Source organism: Lepus europaeus, chromosome 3 (assembly GCF_033115175.1).
Source record: "Lepus europaeus isolate LE1 chromosome 3, mLepTim1.pri, whole genome shotgun sequence".
Taxonomy (NCBI): domain Eukaryota; kingdom Metazoa; phylum Chordata; class Mammalia; order Lagomorpha; family Leporidae; genus Lepus; species Lepus europaeus.
The window spans coordinates 105519188-105542822 of NC_084829.1; the positions used below are offsets into that span (position 1 = coordinate 105519188).

At 43.6% G+C, this 23635-nt stretch overlaps 1 protein-coding gene across 2 annotated transcripts in view; it reads left to right on the plus strand.

The window, feature by feature from the left end:
- Window positions 1-2419: 2419 nt before the first annotated feature.
- SOBP (sine oculis binding protein homolog) overlaps window positions 2420-23635 on the plus strand; it is a 165702-nt gene continuing 144486 nt past the window's right edge. The window contains exons 1-3 of one of the 2 annotated variants that reach the window (XM_062186576.1): window positions 2420-2701; window positions 14989-15127; window positions 16934-17119. In XM_062186576.1, the coding sequence (XP_062042560.1) occupies window positions 2606-2701; window positions 14989-15127; window positions 16934-17119 (421 nt within the window). In that variant the 5' untranslated portion in view covers window positions 2420-2605. The remainder of the gene's footprint in view (window positions 2702-14988; window positions 15128-16933; window positions 17120-23635) is intronic. The other variant, XM_062186575.1, reaches the window with a different exon arrangement.

Consider the following 23635-nt stretch of genomic DNA (forward strand, 5'->3'; position numbering starts at 1 on the left):
TACCTCGGGGGAAGTCCCCACCGCAATACACACCCACTCGGATACGCTCAGGACTGCTGTGACAGCTGCGGGAGGGAGAGGCGGAGTTGGCGCAGGCAGGTTAGGGCCCCTTTCTGCCAGGGTCGTCGCAGGTCCGCCGTGGGCTGCACAGCTTGGGTCTACAGACACCTGGGACAATCTGGAATAGACGACGCTGTAACTAGTGCAGAGCGCTCCCTAAAATCTCACTAGTCCCGGGAATTCTAACTTTTCCTAGGAGCAAGTGTCTCGTTCTGGACCCCTTGCAGGCGCGGAGCCCGGTTGGGCCGCGCTCACTCAGGCCGCCCAGCTTGCCCGGGATTCCGGCAGCCACGCTGAGCGGGGTGGGCTTTCCTCTCGCTGCCTGGGCACCGGGAGGAGGCGAGAGAGGGTGCTCAGCCCTCCTGGGTAGCCTCCCAAGCATTTTCAAGTTGACGTTTCCGAAAGAAACAAAACAATGCTAAAATGCAAATTGGGCAACGCGATACCCAGGCTGAGCCTCGTTTGACAAGCCAACCTGAGGTCTTAATGGAACGCTTACTCACAGCCCCGCTCCGAATTCATTCTATCTTTCAAGCACTTAAAAAAATGTGTAATTTTAAGTTCCACCGCTGTCATAATGAACACTCCACCATAACAAGCAAGGGAACAATGGACACCCCCACACTGCATTGTGGTAGGTAATTACGAAGTGTCGCGGCGCAGGAGAGCGACCGACGCTCGGAACCTCAATGTGTCCCCTGCGGCGTGGAGGGGCGTCCAGGGCCCTGGGTCTCATTGAAGTTCACGCCAATGCCTCAACCCAGAGAGCGGGACCAACGCAATCCGACCTTGGCGCCAGGCGTGGACACAGCGGGGGCAGAGAACCAGAGAGGGGGCGCCCTGTGCAGGCGCAGAGGGGGCAAGCACCGCTCCGCAGAGAGCAGAAGCGAGCTGCGAAGTCTTGGGGGTGCAGAGCGCAAGCCAGCGGCGAGGGGAGGGTCTCGCAGGGGCGTGGCGAGGGCGTCGGGATCCCCGTCGGAACCCTAGGCGGGACCTTGCGCTCCCGGCGGCACCCGCTCATTGCAGCCTTAAACGGCCGAAGCCAGGGCACCCGATTAAGGGTGCGCACGGGGGCACGTAGTAAAGCTGTTACTTTGTAGAAGGGTGTGTGTGTGTGTGTGTGTGTGTGTGTGTGTGTGTGTGTGTGTGAGAGAGAGAGAGAGAGAGAGAGAGAGAGAGAGAGAGAGAGAGAGAGAGACCACAGCGGGAAGCGAAAGAAAAAAGAACAGGGGGCTGTAGGACGACACGTCCCACTGCTGAGTGGTTCTTTGAGAGGCACAATCTCCGTGCAAGCTCAGCGGGAGGCCGCACTTTGGGGACCTGCTGGGCAGGGCGCGGGGACCTCTCCAAGGGGCCGCCAGCCTCCACGCGCCCTGCGGTGGCCTTCCGGAGGGGGACGCTCCGTCCTGGCAGCTGAGGAGGGGTCAGGGCTGTGGGCTTCTTCCCCCGCTCCGAGCCTGGCTCTGCCGTCCCGACGCGTTGAGCCCCACCGGCCTTCCCCAGGGGGGCAGCGGCGACCTCGAGTCCCCCGCCCTCTCTCCTGAGCGCTCCCACAGCCTCCCAAACCTCCTCCCCTCAGCCCCATTCATTTCTCCCCAGCAGCTGCTAGGACAGGGGAGCCCAAAAACCAACTCCAAACCCACGGGAGCCCGCGTCACGGAGCTAGGGAGAGGGGCTGGGGTCCGAGAGGGCGCTGGCGCCCGGGGGGCAGTCGCTCAGGGGTGGCGGCCGAGAGGGGCGCCGCGTCCCTCCCGCTGCCCGCCGTGGACGAACAGGCGGCCGCGAGCAGCCCCCGGAGCCGCGCAGCATCCGCGCGCCCAGTGACGGTGGAAGCCACGCCCGCTCCGGAGCCGGGGGCCGGCCTGCCCACCCCCCCCCACCGCCCCCTCCCTGCGGCCCCCCGCCCTGTCCCGCTCGCTCCCGCCCCTCCTCCCCGCGCCAGCCCCCGGCCCGCCCCCGGCTCGGCTCGCGGGAGGCGCTGGGCGCCGGGGCTGGCGCGCTCTCCGGGGCGCACACACACACACACACATACACACACGCGCACACACACTCGTCCGCGCGCGCACGCCCGAGCAGCTCTCTCCGCGCCGGGCCCGGCTCCCCTCGCCCATGCCGACGGACCGAGCGGCGGAAGATGGCTGACGACTCCACGGGGCACCGAGGATGCAGCCCGGCGGCGGCGGCGGCGGCGGGAGCGGCAGCAGCAGCAGCGGCGGCGGCGGCGCGGGCAGCGGCGGCAGCGGCGGCGTTGGCGGCGGCGGCGGCGGCGGCAGCAGCAGGAGCAGGAGCGGCGGCGGCGGCATCCCCGAGACTCCCCGAGCTACCTTCCCCCGTGACAGCCGCTGACGTGCTCCGCCGCTAGACGAGACCCCGCTCCTCGGCGCCTGCCTCCCCCTCGCGCCCCGGCCCCGCCAGCCCCGCCAGCGCCGCTACCTCCGCCAGCGTTGCCACCATCAGCACCACCTCCACCGCCACCGCCGCCACCACCGCCAGCGCCGGCGGCGGCAGCAGCCATTTCATCTCCACAGAAACCAGACACAAAAACATGGCAGAGATGGAGAAAGAGGGGAGACCTCCGGAAAATAAAAGGAGCAGGAAACCGGCCCACCCCGTGAAAAGGGAGATCAACGAGGAGATGAAGGTATTTCTGCACCGCGGGGCTGGGAGGCCGGAGCCCTTTCTCCCGCCCGCTGCGCGGGGCCGTTCGTTGTGTGGCTTCGAGGGGTCCGGGCGCGCCTGTCAGCCTTGCGGGATGCCGGGAACCTCGCTCCTCCCGGGGCTCCGAGCCCAGGCCGGCTCGCGGCTGCATCTCCGACATCCGCTACGCTAGCGCTTGGCTGGGCTCGGGGGTGGGGGTGGTGGTGTGGGGGGGCGCGCATACTGTTTCACCTTTCACAGCCCGGGTTGGCACGGGCGCGTCCCGGGGAGCACGGCGGGGCGCCGCGGCGGGCAGGCGCGCGGAGGGCGCTCCCGGTGCGCGGCGGGGTCCCCCCCTTCTCCGGGAAGCGGCGCCCTGGACCCCTCCAAAGTTAGGAGCGGTGCGGCCGAGGCAGCCGCGAGCGCACGCCACCGCCCGCTCCCCCGTCCCGCTGGCTCCCGAGACGCCCCGCCGCGGTGTTTGAGGCGCGGGCAGTGCGGGGCGAGGTGCGGCCGGGGCTGCGCGGGGCTGGCTTCGGTCCCGGCGGCCGGCTCGCCTCACCCGCCCCCGCCCGCTCTTCTCCGCGGCCGCCTACGCCTCCCGGCCGGGTGGAGCGGACCCCCGGCGAGCCCCGTCGAAAGACCGCTTCTGCGGGGCGGCCTGCGCGGGGCGCCTGTCCATTGTTCGCAGAGGCCAGCCCCGAGGGCTCCCGGCGGGCCGGGCTCCCCGCCAGGCCAGCAGTGCCCAGCGGTGGCGAGCGCAGCGCACAGCGCTCCAGCTGTTCGCGTCGCCGCGGTGGCTCCCCGACGCCGCTCGGCTCCGGACCCCCTCGTCGTCGCCCCCACGAAGTTGTGGCTCTTGCCTGGGCGAGGGTTTTATTCTGGGTTGATTTCAGAGTCTCTCTGGATTTATTTCTTTTGAAACAATTTTTATTGAATCTCTATTTTTTCTTTCTGCGAGTTACAAAAAAAAGTAGCTTTCTGGGTGTTCCCCGTCTCCTGCCAGGTGACGTGGTCAGGTTTGCTCAAGTTCGTATTGAAAAGACAAAACTGCGGGGAAATGATAGAGCACTACGTCCAGTGTATTGTATTTTGACGTCTTCTTGGTTACTACCACTGTATGGAGAGTGCCCTGTGCGGAGCCGGCAAAGGGGGCTTGTGGATACACACACCCTATGCCTGAGCGCCTATGAGCGTGTGCTTACCTAGCCAGCCACCCAAGTTTTGGAATTAGGGTCTTTATTTCTGGGTGAGGAACTTAGTGCCTGGAAGCTCGAGGTGCAGCTCACTCCACTGGAAAATCAAGGAAGATTTACCTTGGAAACCAATGCCATTCCTTGTCATGGGTGCCTCCATGGATTCCAATGACAGACAGTTAAAAAGAGAGAGAGAGAGAGAGAGAGAGAGAGAGAGAGAGAGAGAGAGAACAAGCAAAAGATCAGGAGAAGTTTTTTTTTTGTGGACGAGCGTGGAATCCAGACTGTCTGCAGGGACCGTTCTTCCTCACTATGTCCTCCCGCCCAGCACTTCCAGATTACTTTTCCATTTCATTTTACGTTGGGAATGAGGGAGGAGGAGAGAGGTGAGGGCAGCTAGGAAATTGTAGCATGCTCTGGCCCTTTAAAACGCTGCCTAATGGGATCTATATGGATGGCAGTTTTTAAGTTTCATAGGTTCTAGAGTTACAAATTAGCTAATTTTAATCAAAACATGTGAAATGTTATCCCGGCTGGATATAAAGGCTGACTGTGCTCTGAGCTCGGGGCTCGTGTTGTTGACTTTGGCTGCAGGCGCACTCCGTGGTTTGGGAGATAGTTGTCCTTCTACAGTATAACAGATGTTTGTCTGAACTGGTGAGGAAGAAACAAAAACAACATTGTGTGAAGGGGAAAAATTACACAAGTTTTAGCCAGTGCTGCAGGACTAAGTATGGAATTAACCTTAGTGCACAGAATTTCCTCTCTTGAAAATGGTATTTTTTCTTCCAAATCACCACCTACCATTTGTAGTTTTAATCCTCGTCATTTCGATCCAGAGTAGCATTAAAGAAGAAGTTCAACACAGCAAATGATTCCATTGCCTGTGGGATGCTATTTTTCTCTCTGGCTTGGGACAATGTGAGGGACCCTTGGCCAGAATTTTCAGTCATGTCCATACACACCGTGCCAGCGTGTTTAGTGGAATTACCCTGTAGGTGCCCCTCTGATGTAACAGCACCCCAATCCTCATTTAATAAGTGGCTTCTCAGAGTCGAAAGGGTTTCGAGCTCATTAATATTTTTCTGTTTTTAATGTCAAGAACCGCATCGACAAAACCCCTCCCCCAATCTCGTGGTATTGTTACCCGTCTAGCTGCTGGACCTGAAGGGTAGTGTAACATAACAAGTTGGTTGCCCTGTATAAAAATGTGTGCAGCAAAATGTCACCGAGAACACAATGTGGCCTTGTGCAGCTTCATATCGGTGCCGCTGGAGCTGCCTGGCTGTGTTTGCCTTCATCTGAACGGCTTTCATCTGGACCAGTGTAAACGAAGCCCTGGTAAGTAATCACTGCCCAGCAGAAAGAAAGGAATGTATACAGCTAGCCCGGCCTAAGCTGTAAAAACGGAAACCTGAGCCCCCACGTAGGATCACATATCAAGGCTTGAAGGTAGGGGAAATGAAAGGGGGAAAGAGGAGAGAGCGAATGGAAAAGTCAGCCTGGGAAGTAGAGGCTCAGGAGGAGGCCCCCCTTAGGGAGATTTGGCTCAGGGATTAGGGAATTTTATCGTGGTGTACAGTGACCTACTCAGGTTTCAACTCGGGTTGGATCAAGTTGCTTCTCTGTGAGCTGAAAGAAAAAGGACTCGTGTGTATGTGATTCCCCCCCCCCCCCCCTCGGGTAATAGAAAGGACATTGGTACAAATGTCTATTTTAAGTACAGCAAATGCAGGGTACTGAGAATGAGCAACAAAATTGCCTCATCACAGAGACTTCCTTCAAGATTTCCTAATTGAGATAATCACATATTTATTTAAAAATGCCTGCAGAAGACAAACTGGCTGAGGTTTAGCTGACACCAGGGATGGCATTGGAGATTGACTTCATGTGGCTGGGAGCTAATGTTGGTTGCTGTTTCCCTAGATCAGATATTGAGTTACATTTTCGTTATCACTGGTTTAATGTACATGGCATTGTAACAAATTTAAATTTGATACAATATAATTTTGTGTGTGAGAAGTACATGACTTGGCTAGCTTGCTTATAGTGTCCTGTAGTGAAAATATCTCCAAGTAGAAATGTTTGCCTCACCACGACCTTTAACAATCTTTATCTTTCCCTTTTTTCTTCCCTTCAGTCTGATTTTCCTTGGTTAAAAAGACTGGTTATGCACTATGCTCCTACGATTAGTATGCCTTATTCAATTAGTGACTAATAGGTTTTTTAAAATAATCAGATGGCAATGCAATTTTTATTTTGACTCCTTTTTGTTTCTGAATGAATGTTGGGATTGTATCTAATATAATCTTTCTCTCATATACTGTTGGCTCACATGTATTATAGTGGATGGATGTCAGGAGGGAATTCTGACATATGGAAGGGTTAATTAGTTTCAGGAGTTCATCCAGAATGTAGTAGATATAATATAAAAACTGGTTTGTACTAGTAAATGTGTGAGTATAAAAATATGTGTAAGTATAAATATTGTCACACGTAGCGATATGTATTTTGTGCATATAGATGTTAGTGAACTGTGATCAGTAGTGACTGAACAATGATACAAATAAAAAATCCAAACTGCGAGCAGAGATGATGAGTCAATGGATTGTATTTTTATCTTTTCAAACTCTTTGACAAAACAAACATGATTAGATTAAGCGCTCTGTCTTGGAAACTTTCCTAAACAAACCATAATTAATGCACTTACAATGTTTGGCTTCTTTATCAATTGTTAAACTATAGGATAATCTGTGTTAAATGTCATAGACTTTTTCTGCTTTGCTGAAGAAGTTTTCTGTCTATAAATATTCTCAGTAAGTAATTTGTACCTAAAATTATGCTCCAGTCCCGATGCCTGCAGTTTGAGTCAGGCACATCTGTTAGAGTTTAGTAGTAAACGTACCACAAGCTTTTCTAGTTTGGTTTCTGATCATCTATCTCCCTTTGGCATTAAAAATGACCTGTGTCAATCGCATAGACCGTACAGGAAGTTGCAGAGCTGAGCTGGTGACTGCACTGAGATAAATAGCTTGCCATTACAAACACAAAATTAGAGAACTCAGAGTGTGAACTGGAAATCATTTCACTACTGAAACAGGTATATTTTAAGTTTGCTGCTAAAGTTCCATCCTGGTATCAGACACAGAGAGTCTCAGGAGCTTAGAAAGCTGGCTTGGGGCCAGATCCCACTGTGGCATTTACAAATTATGTCGGCCCCCCCTTGCTGAGCAGTGGCCTCAGGTGTGCCCTGTGGCAAGACTAGGGACTAATTCCTGTGGGAACATGGCCCTTGGCCCTCGCAAGCAGGTGTTGGATGCTCCTGAGCATCCCAGTTTTTCTGCTCCAGGCTCCAGGCTTAGCCCCAAAGAGATGGTCCTCAGAGCGCTTGGAAGGCTGTGCATTCTGGGAAAGAGTCTTTTTCTCCATCTGTGAGCGGGTGAGTGTGATGTGTGGTGGAGTGCCGGTCTCTGAGCCTCACGCAACTTGCTGGTTCCAGAGGCGAGCGAGGAAATGGAAAGGAACCACTCCACTTCCTCCCAAATCTGAAATAAACATTTGAACGAGAAGAAAATGAGTCTGACAGACTCATTCCCTTCTGCGTTTCCTGCCTCTGTGCTTGCCAAGCGCTGCTCGGAGAAGCCAAACCCTACTCTCCTTGTGTGAAAGACAGACTTATAGAAACCAAGAGCTAACAGTTTTAAAGGAAAGTCAAAACAGGGCCTCAAAAAGGGGCAAATATTAGTGAGTGCAAGTAGTTCTCTGAAAAGGAGAATTCCAAGGAAAGAAAGCATCTCATCAGTGTGGCTAGACTTTTTGTGTCTTTATGTCTTCTAAGAAAATGTCCCTTTTATCTATTGAATTCTTCGTCTACTTCTTTTTAACTATTAGGAGTAGTAGGAGGTGGATCATAAAAATCCCTGAAGTCTAATACTTCCTCTTGTGGAATGGGAAGTTAGCCACACTTGCACTCTGAAGCTAATAAGATTATTGAATATTTTCCTAAAAGGGAAGGGATACTACAGCGTAGAAAAAGAAGAAAAAATAGAATACTTGTTTTTGATAGCGCCAAATGAAACATGTACACAGACATGAAAGCATGTGGTAAGTGAGATTTGCTGAATGTATATTTTAGGATCTGTAGACTGATGGGTGTTAATATTTCTTATATAACCAAAAGCTGGTGGAACTCTGCACTGCTTTAAGGCCAGTGGCTTTGGCACAGGCAGGGAAACAATGTAACAAGTCGTGGTGATTTTTAAGGCAGTTCTGCAGCTGTGATCTGACACAGCTGCACACAGCTGTACACCTGCCATGCCTGCCACAGTGTTAGCTGAGAGCCATGATCTGTGATTTCACAGTATTTTTTGACCCTTTTAGGATATTTTATGTCTTGGCAGCAGATTAAAATATGAGGACATGATTGTTTGCTATGTCACAAGAAGGCCATGTGACACCATAGACTTTATATGCAGAAACACACAATTTTAGTTTAGTTTTTTTTTTTTTTAAGATTTGTTTATTTTAAAGGTGAAAGGACAGATTGAGAGAGAGAAAGAGATATCTACCATCTACTCTTGTACCCTCCAAATGCCTGCAACTGCTAGTTCTGGTCCAGTAGGAAGTCAGGAAACCAGGAATTCCAGCTGGGTCTTCCATGTGGGTGGCAGAAACCCAAGTACTTGAATCATCATCTGCTGCCTCCCAGGGTATACACGTTAGCAGGAAGCAGGATCAGAAACAGAGGCGGGCTCAATCCCAGACACTCCCCTACGGGAAGCAGGCATCCCAAGTAGCAGCTAGACCTCCTTCCCTATCATGCCAGTCCCCCAATTTTAGTTTTATATGCCAGTGATATAGCCATCCAATTCAGAATGTACTGATAGAAAGAGGACATGACTGTTTTTCCTCAGGGCTCCTTCAGCCAGAGTTGGGTGTTCGTGTTACCGTGTGTACTCTGCATTTAGTACTGCAGTGAATCATCGTGTTGGGGCTGAGAACAGTGTGGCAGAAGCAACCAAAATGGAGTCCAGTGACTATCTGCGAAGGGTTTCAAGCTGGAAAGCTGTAGTTTAGATAAAAACAGCAGCACACAACACGTAAAGTTTGACCAAGGGTGTGACTCTGTCTTCTCTTATTATTTCATGCATGTTGATGCATTGCTCATCTGTGGACAATAGCTTATCCTCACTCTTCTGTCTGAGCCAGTGGGATCATGAGTCTGAAGGTACTTTGTGATCGGTAAAGGGCATTTCAAGTATTTCTTTTGCACTACTTAAATTTTACCTCCTGACCATGTTCTTAGCAGAAATATAAAATAAAGCTGATCTACTGGATCTGTGTTAAGAAAAACAACTTAAGACTCTGCCCTGGAGCGGGGGCTGGGAGTGCACCTAGAGACGACCTCTAAGTACCTGACCGAGTTCAATTCCTGCTTTACTCTGGAACTTGAACATGACTCTCCTTTTCTGCCATAGATCCTTCCTTTTTCTTTATTACCAAGTCCATGATGCCTAATTGAAATCTACTGCAGAAGTCAGAACACGTACAGATGGAAAGGCAGATAAAATATTTTCCCAAAAATAACATCATTCTATTTTTCATAACCTTAACTAGCAGAGATCCTAATATTTTTTCTCCTGCCTTGTAAATTGTTCAGGATTGGGAATTCCTTTTTCCTTTGATTATATATCTCATGTACTCTGCTTTCTTGGTAATATGTGTCAGGAGGTTTTTAAGTTAAGTAATGTAACTGACAGATCCTTCTTATTATCATTAGGATTGTAAATATGGCTGATGCAGTTGTTGATGAGTGAGACTATGTGTTAATTAATTTTTAATTAGAACTAGTTTTTTATTTTTACAAAAATAATATACAGGCATGACAGAAATAGTAGAATAATGAATAGAATAAGCAAAAAGAAAAACAAAGCCTATAATTTTCCTACCCAGACACAATTACTGTCAACATTTTGATGTATGCCTTTTTATCTTCTTTCTATGTATGATATGTAGCTTTTTAAAAAGCAAAAATGATCGCCTGGTGTACTAACCTTCCTTTTAAAACTTAATACATTGTTAATAGCTTTTCATAGCAATAAAAATTTATCTATAGCATGTCTCTCAGTGGCAAAGTAGTATTCCATTTTATGATTAAACTATAGCATATTTAACCAAGTTTCTATTGTTTGACATTTAGTTTGTTTCTGAGAAAACAACACTGAGATAAATATTCCTGAACATGGATATTTCTGTACTTATTTCCATAGGATAATTCCTGTAGTCTTCAGAAATAAAATCACTATCAAAGAGTATGCAAAAATTTTAAGGCTCTTAATGCATGGATTCAAAATGCCCTTTCCAAAAGTTGAATCAAATTAAATTCCCAATAGTATGAGAATACTCACTAATACTACGTAATTTAAAAAATTTTTACATGTTTATTTTTAGAATCACATTTTCCTTAATTTTGTTTGATCACTTCTCTGTATTGGTACATCTTTTCTGATATTTGTGAATGTATCCAAATGTATTTGCACATTTATTGGGAACATTCTAAGTGTCAGGTATTGTGCTAGGTGAGGCATAAAATTAAATAAAAGGCTTTTGCCCTCAGATAACTCATAGTGTATTTGTGATAAATGACATATTTTGCTAGAACTGGGACTTGGATTAAAAATAGGAATTACATTTATGGGGAGAGGGAGGGCATGACGTTTCCCTCGTTTGGTGAATGATTGAGAGCTCTTGGAATACTTCATGCTGTCTTGGGTAGGACATAAATTTGAGAACACATCAACATTCAGTTATACAAGGCCTGGTATAAAAAAAAATCAGTGGTGCTTACCTACCTTTTAGAATCTGTTTGATGTTTCCAAAATAAATGAACTCATCAGTCCTTTTTGAAGACCTTGAAGTTCTTGTGTTTCAGAGGTATTTTCAAGACTTTTAAATGATTGATATTTACAAAGTGCCTTGAAGTCAACTCTTTATTATTTACATGCTGAAATGTTCGATTAAAACCATTAAGTTTCCAATTTGACATTTGTGTAGTATTTCCAGTTGAGTAAGGAGGATGTCTAATGAATGTCCTGTGAATCAAAATCCCACAAAGATAAATTCTGATAGTATAGGAAGAACCCAGGAGGAATGAGGAAATAGTAAAATTTATTTCCCACCCATCTTTCTGTGGCCTCTAAGAAAGTTACGAAGAGATCATATATAAACGTTCAGACAAAACGTTAAGATTGCCTTCTTTCCTTAGGGGCCCTAGCCGGGCAGGGAATTGGAGAGAGGATGAGCTGGAGGTAGGGGACTCAGGTATCCGTGTTAGGAGGACAGAGCAATTAGAGTCAGATGTGCTGTCAGAACCTTGTAAAATGAGAAGATTCATTTTTGGTTGTGAATTCCGAGCACCTCTTCTCCAACAATACAAGTCAGTAAGGAGAGCTGAGGCCAGTGATCACATTTGAAGGCAGGTGAAATCTCAGGCCTTGGAACCCTCTTTATATTTGATATGAGCATCCTCTGGTATGATTTCTTTGCAACTCTTTGGTCCAGGGAAGTGGCTCTGTTGTAATTGCTGATCCACTGGACTCTACAGAATTATCAGAACCAGAAGATCTGTATTTTTGTTCTGACTTTACTTTGTGATCTGTCATGCTTGTTTCTTATCTTCTTGATGCTCTGATTTGCTGTTATAAAATGAGGATGTCACATAGGTTCACCAAAAGTTTATTGTAGAAATCAAATACGTAACATGTAGGGTTATTGAAAGGAATAAGAGAATTAAAGAACATAGAAAAGTGCTGCAAGTGATAGAATTATCATTATAATGATAGTGACCTATTTTCCAATTCCAAGTTGGACCACATGGTAGAGAGAGGATTTTTGTGTCACTTCCAAGGGGGAGAGGCGGTCTGCAAAAAAATGTAATTTGGGTGCCAAAGCATCAAAAGTTCTGGCACATTTCGAGGGTTTATAGGAGCAGTGATAAAACATTTGAAATAGTGACTGCTCCGTAAAATTCATGAGGTGTTGCTATTATAATTATACAATGTCTTTATAAAAGTTATAAATATATATATTTTATGTAAGTAAAATTTCTGTTTCTCCTTAGAATCCCAAAGCTGTTAGGAACTTTTGATAACCTCTGCTTTCATTTCCTATCTTAGGTCTCCAGCAGAAATGGTGGGTAAAAATTTTGGGGGAGCAAATTCTACAACCTCCATTAGTATAGTAGCTTACCTTACTAATGAGTATCCTTACCCAGAAATCTCTCTGCATTTTAACTCTATTCACATTTTTTAATGTTTAAAAAAATGAGAAATGTAGGAAATGAATGTCTTTTAATAGAAACTTCTTGTTTAAAGGATTTTAATACAAATAATGCTGAAAAAAATTTGTTGTAATTCTGTGCCAGAAAGACTTGAAAACTCTTAAAAACCATAAACATTACATTCATTTCCCCTAGAAAATGTGATGTTTCTTGAGTGATCACTGCAAAAATTTATTTTGCTTGCTTTGGCTTAGCACCATAATGAACCCATATGATATCTAGCATCAAACACCACCTTGGAATTAAATAAATAAATAATTTACTTCCTGGGATCCTTTGGTTTCTTATGCAGTAGCACATATGACAGAAGTAATAGTCTACTTCTTGTAGCTATTCTAAAGAAGCTTTGTTCTTTGTTTTCTCTCTTTCATCTCAATCTTCCTTTCATGAAACTTTTGAAACTTATGGTTTGAGGTTTTAAAAGCCTTTTGTTTTCTGCTTTTGCAGTCATATATCAAAGCATTATTTATTTTTATTTTCAGTGACAAGAAGGAGAATGCTGTAGGGTTTATTTTCCGTGACATTTATAGTAACTCAAAAATCATGGGATAGATCAAGTTCATATTGACTGTTCCATGAAGCTTCTGAGTTTTCAGCAGAAACCATAAACTAAATTGGTGCAGTTAAGATGCCCAAATAATATGAATTTGGTGTTAATAATCCAGTTGAGGTTTCAGTTTTTATCCAAATGTCTGAAATTTCTGGATCCCATCCCTAGGATTGGTTCTGAAAGTCTGGATTTGCAACTGAACTAAAACAAATCTATATCCTTGGCTGGGAAGTTGCTCCATGAATTATGCATCTATAGCCTTTGTGTGACTTGAGAGGTTAGGCAGAATCAGAGAAAGTGGTGCCCAGATAGGAATAGTCTACAAAACTAGGTGTGGGAGCCTGGAGTTAATATGCAAAAGATTTTCTGTCTTGTTGACACAGTTCTCTTGAGATTGCAGGCCAACAGCACAGGGACCAATAGGCTGGCTTGAACTTGTCCTTTAATGCTGTTGGGAATTGGTTTTTGATGCTGGGTATAAGCCTCATCCTTGGAGATTTCTGCTGCCAGCCCACTGATGGAGAACCTCGATTTGTGTGTTTTAGGACTGTCATTCTCAAGTCAGGCACTCAGCTCAGTGAAAGACATTGGGTGTTAGGGGAGACTAACATCCTATTAAAAGAACCTCCTTTGATTGAGTAGAGCAGCATTTAGCCCAGTCCTTCTGAGTGGTATTCCCCAGGTCGCTGAGCTTATTATTCATATTGATCATCACATCTTTGTGTGTTCATGAAAAAAAAATGTCTATTTAATGTGGACATGACCAGCTATCAGAAAGAATAAATGCCTCAGTAAAGCATAGTCTGGCTGACCGTTGGCCTTTTGGATGGTAACCCTGAATCAGTCTGGCTAGCTTTTTTTTTTTTTTTAATTGTTGGTGCACTGTACCATCACAGATTGACCCCAGTTGGAGCCTAGAACTTAAATGGGTACTAAAGCAAAAAATTGAGCACCTCGTGGGTGATTTGAAATTCTAGGTTTGTTTTTGTGGAGTCAGTAGTATGATATCTTTTATTTTTTATGCAAACCTTGCTGAATATGGAATCATGAAATTCAAGAAAACATGGAGCTCACACATTGTGGCTGTGCACACTCTGGTTTAGCCTTGGTGCTTTGTTTCAGGTACATAAATTATACATCCCAGTGTAATTTGGAAATGACAGCTTCCAAGGAGAATAATTAAAGATTCTTTGAGCCACAGAGAAGGTTAGAATATATGGTTTTCCTAGCTCAATCTAGGAGGCTAACAGTCCTCTGGCAAATAGAGATGTTTAAGGTAGAAATGAGCATTAAGATCATAAACACACACAGTTTCACATCTTGTTTCTAGATGTAACAATTGATAAGTAAATAATAGTCATCTGATATAAAATATTAAATCTCAACTATACTTATTTTTCAAAGTTTGATATCTATAATAACAGTAACAATAATAATGTCTTATGTTTGTTTATTGATTTATAGATCATAGAGTAGTTTTATTCATTGTCCAAAAATTTGGGCTGGCTAGTAACCTTGAAGTTACTTGTACTTTCATGTTACTTGTCAGGAGATAATCATAGTGACCTTTGATTTCATGGAGTAAGAATCTTAATGAAATTTGCAAAGCAAATTACGCATTGACCTTAAAAAAAACACTCTTGTAAAAGGGAAAGCTAAAAAGGGAGACCCTTGTACCCTGTTGAGTTTTCTGTATGGTAAGGGTTGACAATTGAAAAATTATGTCTCTGTTGAAACTTTGCTTTCTCTGAAAAAAAGAGTCATGTTAAACAGCACCTAACTCAGAAAGCAATGCTAATTTAAACCAATCTGAGCTGCACAAATGTTTATTAATTGTTTTCATTTTTCAAATCTTTTCTTAGCTGTTTTTTTGTGTCTACCTTTCAATATTTTTGTATTATTGTGGAATATAGACTTGGCAGAAGAATTTGCTAAAATATGACTTCCTATTCATAAGCAAAACTGACAAATGCCTTTTCCTTATTCTCTTTAAATTGCAAATGTCTGAAGGCCAGTCGTAATGGGATGCATCATTCTGAGCTTTAAATGCATGATAATTTTTGACTGTGACTTGAAAAACGAATACTAGTCTGGGGGAAGTGGGCCTGAGCTAGCAGTAAATTGTGGGGCAAACAATTCAATTTATGCATTCTTTTCAAATAGTTATTGATTATAGAAATAAGTGGTAGCTTATGCTTCTCTTTCAGAACTTTGCAGAAAACACCATGAATGAACTCCTTGGCTGGTATGGCTATGATAAGGTTGAATTAAAAGATGGTGAAGATATTGAATTCAGGAGCTACCCTACAGATGGGGAGAGCCGGCAGCACATTTCTGTTCTCAAAGGTAATGACATTTAATGTCCCTTTGTTCATTCAGAGAAGGATTAACTATCTCAACCTGCCAGAATTGAGTTGCTTTGGGCCTCATTTTGTTGATTATGCCAATGGTTGATTTAAATATACATCCCCAGCCGTGCTTTCCCCTGAGCAGAATTGCACACAATACAAGAGCACAACCTAAAACAAAAATAGACTCAAAAATCTCCTTCCAGCAGTCGGGAAACTAGACAGGGACTAGGGTCCTTCAGTGCTGTTGTACTGACCACAGGCGTATAGAAAGAGACAATATTAATTACTTTTCTAGATTTGTGATCCTTTTAATATATATAATCAGACTGTTGAGGACTGATCTGTAAGTGAAATGTTAGATTTAGATTTTCAGACTGCAAGTGAGATGCACGGTGATTTTGGCATTCCTCCTTCCATTTTATTTTATTTATTTATTTATTTGGTGAGAATTCTAAAGAGAAGCTCTATTTTCATTTTGTATTTGAAGTTTCTGTCTTTCTCTGACTTTACATTTTTGACTTGGGTAACGAGAGGAGTGAGAGAAAGTAATAAATAATTGTATCCCATATTATCCTATAAGAATATTCACGCAAGCCCAGGGAAAGAGGGGAAATTACAGAGGCTTGGCAGAGCTGAGTTAACACTGATTTTCCCAACGGGCAGCAGTGCCAGATAGCTACAGAGATGTTCATACAGAGATGCCTGTATGAACACTGAATTTATGAAGCTATATTTGTTTGTGAAAGAACAGAGAAGTAACCCATTTGGGGAACTTTAATAAGATGTAGGTAAAGCTAATTAGGCAACATCACTGCCAGTGTAATCAGTATTTGCCTTGCATTCAAAATCTATTGGCATAAACTACCTGTTCAAACATTTTATTTCCAGTCTTTAAGATAGTGCTTTTCCTTCTTATGTGCCAACAAACACAAAGAAAGAACATCGCTGAGCTGTCCTGCGGGCAGGTGGAATGCATGTGGCAAATTTTATGTTAAGCTTGCTATGAAATTGTACACATCGTGTTACAGAGATAGTATCATCCATTTCGCTGTAAATGAAAAATGCAAGCCGTGAATTCATATTTTACAAACTAATAGCTCATATAATACTTGGCTAGGTAATAATTTTTGCCTCTAGGGAACATGGAAAGAGAGTGTGCCAGGATGTACTACTAAAGGCCAAAAGTTGTTTTCCATAGTTGAGGGTTTTTTAATGATTCGTCTGCAAGGATAAAATGTACAAAGTTCATAACGTTGTCATTTGTCTTTATTTTCATTTTTGTTAGTTTTTAATGAGGATTATCAATAACCTGTGAAACAGCAGCTTTCTTTTTAATCAGCTGCTTCTTTCTCATGGGTTCATTTGATTATTACGGTCTATGTATATAATACAGTGGGGTCTGGGTACAGTGCTGGGGGAGACACATTTTAGGCTTTCTCCTGATACCTAGGAGCTGGAGAAGGATGCCTGCTGTATATATCACTTCACACATGGAAAAGGTTAATTGCCTCTCAATTTTCTATGGGATTTTACGGTGCTAAAATTCATCACCATGATTCAACTGGGATATTAGCTATCATAGTGGAGCAAATTATAAAGACGCCCGTTGGAAATTTATGGTAACAAGACTAAAAAGGTCCAGAATGGACTGTGGAGTTCTAATAAATTGTTTAAAGATTTGCAGGGAAAAATGTGTTTTGTTACATGACCATTTTACTTGAGAAAATAAGGAAAATTTTAAAATCTACTGAATAAGCTCTTTTGTCACACTGAATGTGATTTTTTTTTTTTTTTTACACAGAAAATTCTTTGCCAAAACCAAAATTACCTGAGGACAGTGTTATCTCACCATACAATATAAGCACAGGCTATTCAGGGCTCGCCACTGGAAATGGACTTAGTGACTCACCTGCAGGGTCAAAGGATCATGGCAATGTGCCCATTATTGTACCTTTAATTCCACCACCTTTTATAAAGCCACCAGCAGGTAAGCCACTACTAGGGTTTCCAATGATAATGATTCATAGAAAGTTGTTTTAACTGTGTTAAGAATAATTATTAAATGTTCTAGTTACCTTCAGTAAATCTGTTTCAGGAATTTTATAGATTAGAAATGCTAGTGGATGCATCGTTTAATGTATTATTGTAATATTAGGAAAATTCCCTTATCTGCTCTTGCTTAGGCTAGAAACTTTCAGCAAATAATAAACCTTTTCTACTACGAGCTTCAAAAAATTATTTTCCTTCTCTGAAGTCACTTGTTTAAAAATGGATGAAATAATTAAAAATAAATGAGATACATGCAATGACTGGTTAGCAAGAAAATAATAATGCCATGGATTAGCTGGGTGGTGTCTTAGGAGGGGCAGGTCTCTGTATTTTCTGAGGAATGGATTAGTTTTATAAAAGCATGTGGCAGTGTGGTCCTCAACGTGCCATTCAAGAAACAACTTTGATTGTGCATCTTCTCCACAGATTTCTTTCTAATTCTTGGAAAACTCTCTTTAAGAGCTTTTAAAGAAACGGAGAGCTGAATTTCACTTGCATGGAAATGTAATCAGTTCTTTTGCATTTTCAGAAAATAAGATGGCGGTGTGTTGGACCTAAGTGGCAGTGGGCTAAGCATTATGTGATGCTTCGAGCCAGGCTGCAGATACATTTCACACTGAGAAAGAAGTCAAACAATGTTTTCTCTGCCTTGCTGTGAAATGTTGGGATTAAGCTAGAATGCTTAATTGTGACACTAGTTATATTTCTGTGTGTTGAATTGAATATGATAAATACTGACTTTCAGTAGCAGGGCTTATGGTAACAAAGTAAAGATAATGCTTTTATTTTTATTAGGAAAGTATTTGGCTATGTTTCCATAAGCAGAGAAGATAGATAAAAGTAACTCAACTTATGTTACAGATACATTCACATTCTACTATAAGTGCTACTAACATTTTCCTTCATGGTTATGGCCAGATTCTCTGGGTTGGCCTGCTATATTTTCACAGAAAAACTGTCCCTCCATACCAAGGATGTTAGATATGTCATTAAATCTACTACTTGTCAAAATCGTTTTTGTCTACTAGTTACAAATATAATTGGTCAGTTATTTAAAGTTTGTCTTATATTTCTATTCTATGTTAGGTGGCTGTTTTGTGATACAGAAGGGACCAACTTTATCTCTCAAGGTTCAAAGACAAACTTTGCATAGGCCAACTGGAGAAAAAGTTGTGCCTGATTTTGTAACCAGTTTATGTTCGAAGGTATCTTCAGTGGCTTAGGTGAGGGGTGATGTTGATGATGAGGGTATCAATTAGGCAATAGGACTGAGTGAGAAGAACATGGGCTTCTGATTCAGACAGATGGGGCTCATAACTAGGCTTTCTCATTTGCCAGCTCTGTGAACATGGAGCAGTTCTATAAGCTCTGTACCTGCAGTTTTCCTGACTGTAAAATGGGGATCATAGTAGTGCCTTGAGGGGTTGTTGTGGAGATGAGATAAAAAAATTTGTAAAGCACTTAGCATAGTACCTGCCACACAAGTCATTTAGTAAACACCATACCTCTTTTTTCTTTTTTTTAAAGTCCTTATTCTGCCCTAGAGTTATCTTGCACATAAGTTGTGCATAAAAAGGTGTGCATCCAAATGCAAATTTGTCCCTAAGATTTATTTGAGCAAAGCAAACAGCTTTAGAAATTAGCATAGCTGAGGCTAACAGGAGTTTGGCATGCCAAAAAACCTGCCCTGGAGTTTCCTGCTGAGCCAGCCACGTGGAATTCAAGCACACAGCTCCTATTTAACTCTAATTCCACATCAGATCAGGAAATAAATATGAAAAGGGATAGACGCCAAAAACCGAGCCTTGGAAGTCTTAGACGTAGGAACTCTGAGGAATTAGAAGCCAGAGTAACCAAGCCAGTGGTTTTGTGCTGTCTTCCATGAAACTCTGAGGCACTCATCTGTTGAAAACAAAATGTAGGAAAGGATGTGTTTAATTTTCTGTATCTGCTTTGTCCACCTCCAGGGCTCTGTGTGAAAAGACCAAGATGCAGAGAGGTTCTTTGCTTTCAAGAAGCTTATTCTGTTAGTCTCTAAGCAGAAACTTCCTGGGAAGATGAATTCTAATTTGGTTGCACTATCCCAGGGCAGGAGTCAACAAACCTTTTTGGTAAAGTGCCAGGTGGAGCTGACTGGCTCCATCACAGTTATAGGACTCTGCTCTCGTAGGAGGAAGGCTGCCATAGATAATATATACACAACTGAATGTAGCTGTGTTCTAATAAAACTTTATTTGCAAAAGAGGCAATGGTCAGAGTTTGACCCAGGGACTGTCCTTTGCTGAGCCTTGCCCAGGGTGAGATTAGCCAGAGTCTCAGGATAATGGGAAGTTGAATAGTGTTTCAGAGAATCGGGCTGTGGACTTCATGTCATAGCATAAGGAGGGGACAGTAGCAAGAACAGGAAGATAGTGTGGTTTCAGGGTATGTGGTGGGCTCTGGCACACCACTATTTGTAGAGTGAATGAGTGGCTTGAGTTCTAATCACATGGCACTTGTGGAGGACAAGGATGGCTCATTTTGCTGTTCACTGAGAAGATGCCTTTGTTCTGTAGGGTTTAGTTCCAATCTGTCCAGACAGGCTGGCCTTGACCACAACTTCCTGAGGAGCGAAATGAGGATGCCATCCATCTTAATTACCCACAAACTGTCCAAAAACACCCAGTCATTTCAACTCTTCCTTTACTGAAACTTTTAGCAAAGTTTCAATTGGGGTACATTCAGTATCACTTTTCTGGCTGCCTGTAGGTTAAGATGGCATTGCTGAGGGGAAGTGATCAAGGATATGATGACCAGAAGCAAAGCCTCTCACTAATCAGCCCTGAGATTCAGAGTTGACTGTATCAGGCAAATGTCCATGTCTTGACACAGGGAAGATGAGAATCATGGGTATACTTTATGCTGTGCTACACTATTGTCCTGTGAGCTGGCTTTGCGAGAATGCTAATAGTAACACCTTGTGTCTGTATTAAATTCTTTACAGTTTCTGAAACTCATTAGTGTTCTTTATTTTGTTTTATTTAATCTTTACAATATTAACTCTGGGAAATAGCATGTTAGATATAATGAAACAAATAACTGAAGCTAGTGTAAATGACTTTTTTGAAGTCATGTGGCTTCTAAGTACTTGAGCCAAGAATAGTACTAAGGTGTTTCTGACTCCTAATCCAATATTCTTTTTTAATATAAAATTGCCTTTTCAGCATATTCCTATACAACTTCCCCAGGCTGTATTGGAATGACAATATTTGTACATATACTACTCCCAGATTCCCAGTAACAGGGCATCTTCCTGCAAAAGTGTATTTTTAAAGTTCACATCTTTCTGGGAGGCTCAACGAGTTCTTCCCCAGCCCCAGGAGACCATGGTTCTGCAAACCTGAGTAGCCTGTCGAGTAAACCCTAGCTTGGTTTTGAAGTGCTTGCCGTCATGAGGCCAGTTGCATCTCTTCTGGGGCCCCGGAGGGCTCCATCTGGTCAGGCCCTAGTTCCCAAGAGCGTGTTTCATGTGCTCAGGCAAGCTGAACTCTGGATCCCATCCATGTCTTGGCAGCCAGCGGGCCCAGTGGAATACTCATGATTGGGAACACGGCGATACCACATTCGCCTGGATTTCCACTCTCCTTTTTCACAGCTGCGTACAGAAGTGTGAGTGTTAGCTTTTGGGCCTGGAGAACTGCTTTTCTGACCCTCCCCTCCTCAACCCCCTCTTTTCTCTGGAAGAGGGGAGCTCCTTGTGTTTTGGTGATTACCACGGTATTGACCCTGCTTTGGCCTTACTTGTTTAGCGTCCGTCTTCTGAAAGTGAGCTTCCCTCCCCCCTTAGAGGCAGCCTCTGGCCCTTGGTGTACCATTTGTGATATCACAGGTGTTACTATGGTAACAGACTTGTTATAAACACAGGATAATAGCCCTGACTTTGCTCTCCCCCCCCCCCCCCCCCATCCCATGCAGTGGAGGGAATCACCATGATCCTTAAATAATAATCACAGACTTTTCCCTTTGCAGGCTTGAGGAGGTGACTAACACAAAGCAGCCATTTAAAAAACAGTTATACTAATATTAGAAAATCCTAAAAACTGTTGACAATTCTTTCTCTTTGGTCAAACACGCCTTTATCCTTTTGGTCTGAACAAAGGCGAAAGGCTCCTTTGCTGATTTTAAAAATCACATCATGAATATAGGCTGAAGTGATAAGCAATATATCAGCGAGCATTTCGGAAGATAACTCAGGTTAATTATATTGTAACCTTGCTGTAATTCTTCCCGTTAGAGATTTTCACGTGGGCCTGAGCCTCTGGGCCTTGGCTTTGGGCTGGACGATGAGAATGGTGCGATCTTGAGTCCTCATTGAAACACTTGTCCCTGCCCTGCCCCTCCCGAGTTCCAGGAGTGAAATACAGCATTCAGAGTGGGTTTCTGGTAGATGGGTTTTACAAAGCCCTCATGACGGCCTTTCCTGCTTTACAAGTCTAATAGCGCCTGTCCTGGCTGATGCCGCTCCGAGGCTGCGAATGAGCGTCCCCTCCTTGTCCGCCTCTGCTCCAAGGGAAGACTGGGGCCCAGATGGGACTCAAACCAGTTTTGTCTCCTGGTCTCATCCTCGTTCTCCACCTCAATATTTTGCTCCCCAGAATTAAAAAAAAAAAAAAATCAATGAAACTCTTAGTGTAGTTGTTTTTGTTCACAAGGAAAGAGGAAATGAAGCAACTTTTTTTTTTTTTTTTTTCTAGTGAAAGCATCCCTGCTGCAGAAAACGCTTCGTATCTAGGAAACCACAGTTTAGATCTGAGTCCTGACAGGCTTCCCCAGGGGCTCACAACTTGCCTATTCTGTGTCCAGAATCCCTGCAAATCCCTGACTACCTTAAAATGAAATGAAATGTGGAAAAAAAGGAGGCAGCAGACTTCTCCTGATGCATTCATGTAGTGGTTTGGAATAAAATGCCTCTCCCCCTAAATGCTAAGTGCCCTTGCTCTTCTCCCCACCACGTTCCCACCCACATGGTGCACGCTGGCTCCTGTCGAGGGGGAGGAGCTCCCTCTCCTAAGACCGGTTCCATTTCCTGTGTGCAGAACTGGCTTGTCTTTCTTTGAAAACAATGACCACTTCCTGTCCTCCAGGATGGTTGGCTTTCAGTGAGCTTTCCAAATTTGTGTTCAGTCATAGTCATGGAAATATGATCTATTTTTTCAGGCAAATCTTGAAATTCCTAAGAGGTTATAAGAACTGGGCTTTAAGGAACCATTAGCTTAACTCGAATATGGAAATATTCTTGTGACCTGCTAAGCTCTGTGTATATAGCTGAGTGACCCACAGTTAATAAGCATGTTACTTTTTGGCTCTTAGAATTCTTACATGGAGTTGTACTTGCAGGGAAGTGGGAATTAGAATGTGTTTTGCATTACGGTCATTATTTATTTTATCTGATATTCAATATTCTTGGGGCTTGCATATGAATGATGTATCCCAAATAGCCACTGAGAAAACAGGATTTAATCAAAATTGCTTTGGCATTGATTTATTTGTCCAGCTTTCAAAATATGATTATTAAATAAAATTACCTGGAGTTAATGGGATTTGGATGACTTACTATTTACGTACCAGATCTAGTTCTCAAAAAGGAGTAAGAGAGGTTCACTGAACCCTTTGTTTTACAAACCACCTAGGCCAAGGACACGAGAAATTATGATGAGTGGCAGAAATAGGAGGAGTTAATAACATCATGCTATAATCTCGTCACAGCTCATATTTTTGTGTACTTATTATGGACCAGGCATTGTGCTAAAAATAGATCATATCATCTAATTTTTACAACAAGTGTATGCGGATGCTATTATTAGCCTTGTTTTACAGATGAGGAAACAGACTCAGAGAAATTAAGCAATTTGCATGAGGTCACACAAGTAATTAGTGACAGAGCTGATATTTGAAACTATGTATTACGACTCCATAACCCTTATCCTTAGCCCCTGGATTATCCAAAACACAGAGCCAGTCTTTCAGTCCATTTTTTATTGAATGCTTCTTATATTGTAGCAGACAATACAAATGTATATCATCATCCCTAACTACCAAGCATTTACAGTTTAGTTGGCATATAATCAAGACACTATTTTAGCTTGACTTTGGAATGTATGATATAGTTTTAGCTGCATTTGGAGGGTGTGAGATTGGAGGACAAGGGCTATAATGGAGTAACAAAAATTGTAGATACTTTATAACAAGAACTGATCTATTTACACATTTAGAGAGAAATGACATCTAAAACAATGCAGGCCAGAAAGCAGTCATTTGAAATTCAAAGGGATAAAAAAGATAAAAAAAATTAAACCCAAAAATGTTAGCTAGTATGATATGGGCCCCATTTTATTTTTATACAATCAAAGTTTATTTATTTATTTATTTATTTGACAGACAGAGTTAGACAGTGAGAGAGAGAGAGACAGAGAGA